Source organism: Belonocnema kinseyi, chromosome 2 (assembly GCF_010883055.1).
Source record: "Belonocnema kinseyi isolate 2016_QV_RU_SX_M_011 chromosome 2, B_treatae_v1, whole genome shotgun sequence".
Lineage (NCBI taxonomy): Eukaryota > Metazoa > Arthropoda > Insecta > Hymenoptera > Cynipidae > Belonocnema > Belonocnema kinseyi.
Window position 1 is genome coordinate 42,905,095 of NC_046658.1, and position 2,225 is coordinate 42,907,319.

The following is a 2,225-nucleotide window of genomic DNA, read 5'->3' on the forward strand; positions in this document are numbered from 1 at the left end:
GATGGTGTATTTACACGCCTGTTTCAGTTCTTCCCAAAGCGTTACCGGTCCATTTCTATATGCCGATGAATTGGAGAGGGAAACTTGTCTCAACTCTCCTAGGCTGTCTAGGATATCTGCCGGCTATCTGTCCAGTACATTTATCTTTGGATAAAGATTAAAAGGTTCTTAGATTTGCCAACAGATGCTGCTTGGTAGTTTCTAAAATGGCGTCCGGTCAATAGACGGAGGTGACGAGATGAGCCGAAACTCTGAAAGCAAAGCCGTGGGCGTTCGCTGGCATTCACTGCCCAGAATTGGGGCCGTATCCGACGTTTTTCGGGGTACGTGAGTGTAAAAATGCGTGAGGAATTCAGATGGCAGGTCAACGGGGCATGCTAGAACCCCCACGAAAAAGATAACATGCCAGTCTACCAAGCGCGTAATGCGTGTTTTTTGAACGGCCGGGATTGTTCAGAGTGAGTCAGTTTCGCCTTGTCGATGCAAAATGGCTTCGGGCGACAATGTGGACGTGATCGAAGTGGTCGAGACGAGTTTCACCCTCCCATCCCAGGACAGTGAAAACCATCTTAGACCACAGGATTCTTTAGAAGAGGACAGTAAGTTTATTGCTTTGATTTCTAATTTGACGTTTCAACCCTAACATAACCTCTATCCCGAAGTCTAGTATCATTGTAGGTTGTTCACTTATTCTGATCAGTTCACTGTCTTGTTCCTTTGGTTTTGACGAAATTCCTCTGAATTTGGATTGTTTTTACTAAATTAGTCAATCGATCTAACTGTCAGGATTGCATTCAACTCCACGAACTTCAGTCATGACGTATAATCACTATAACCTGATAGATATCATCTGTCATTATCACTTCCAGTCTATTTACGCGAATATTATGGAGAAAATAACAAAGAATTTGCCTTCTCGTCAATTATTGTGATTTCACTGGTTCGAAAAATTAAGGCAACATGTTTTTTACACCGAAATTACTTCTTGAAAGCTATCTCCACTCCGAAAGCGTTTCCCGTTAGTTTTGTCCATTTTATAGGCTAAAAAAAATACAATGGGAATTGCATTACTTTTTTGTAAATTTGTCTTGTTCATAAATCACTGAAATGACAAATATTATTGGTAAAATTATATGATTTATGAAATAAGTTTTTTCAACTGCGAATATACCATTTTATTTTAGACTGCGACTACATGTCTGCTTAGACTGGTGAATTTTTTAAAGAAAATTCGTCCGGTGTAGCAGACTGTCAGTAGCCAGATGAATTTACCCGAAGAAATTTGTCCGGCTACTAATATAATATAAATTATGAAGACTTCTTTGATATTATTATGAAATAATTTTTATATTTGTAAATGGGAACGCACTAGAGTGGTGTTGTATTTGGCGGCTTTATATTTTGAACAATGTAAATATTTTTCTGAATGTTTGGGAAATGGTTTAAACTATAGAAGGGTTCTGTTTGGCCCATGTAAGTTTAATTTTCCTTAAATAGTACAATTTTATTAAGTTGTAACTTTGAATGTAAATGAGAACAGGCTTTGGGGCTCATACTAAAGTCTAATTATCAGATTTGCATTATTTAAAGTAAATAAAAACTGACATCGGCCAGGCAGATGGGCCCTTAAATATTTTGAATTGTTTCCCAAAATTGGAGCCGAATATTTACATTTTGAAAAATATAAACCGCTGCATGTTATAAAATCTAATTACTCATATGGCAGACGGGTACGTGCCCTTAATGTGAAGTAGTCAAATAATGAAAAGCTGTCTAAGAAATGAAGTAATGGAATATTATTGGAAAAAATAAAATATCCCCAAAAATTTTTCCAATAATATTGCCAATACTTCCGCATAATTTTCTTCCTTTCGAGTATTTTTCTTTAATACAGACACTTCAAAGATCAAAAGTGGCCTACATTTTGAAAAATAATAGAAAAATACGGGAATGAATTTTTTTTAATTATAAATTTATAATGTAAATCACACAGACTCCGGTCCGACTAGAATGCTTTTAAAAATCAAATGATGGGTACAAGGCGTATACAATTTCGACAAATTAATTTTTTAGGAATTCAGGCTCTGTTTTCAGCTATATGTCATGGTTGGTTTTTTTTGTATCTAGGCTTTTTTCTAAAAACCTCAGAGATCAGTTTTATATTAGTTTAAAACAATTGAATTGTTTTGAATGATCAATTATTCTAGAACCGTTATATGGATTTT

The 2,225-nt window shown here is 35.5% G+C and overlaps 1 protein-coding gene across 12 annotated transcripts in view; it reads left to right on the forward strand.

The window, feature by feature from the left end:
* The first annotated feature begins 199 nt into the window (after positions 1 to 199).
* Positions 200 to 2,225, forward strand: part of LOC117168120 (phosphatidylinositol 4-phosphate 5-kinase type-1 alpha-like) — a 47,121-nt gene continuing 45,095 nt past the window's right edge. For 6 of the 12 annotated variants that reach the window (XM_033353520.1, XM_033353521.1, XM_033353522.1 and 3 more), the window contains exon 1: positions 208 to 599. In XM_033353520.1, coding sequence (XP_033209411.1) covers positions 488 to 599 — 112 coding nt within the window. In that variant the 5' untranslated portion in view covers positions 208 to 487. Of the gene's footprint in view, positions 600 to 2,225 lie in introns of all 12 variants that reach the window. The other 6 variants (XM_033353516.1, XM_033353518.1, XM_033353517.1 and 3 more) reach the window with 3 other exon arrangements.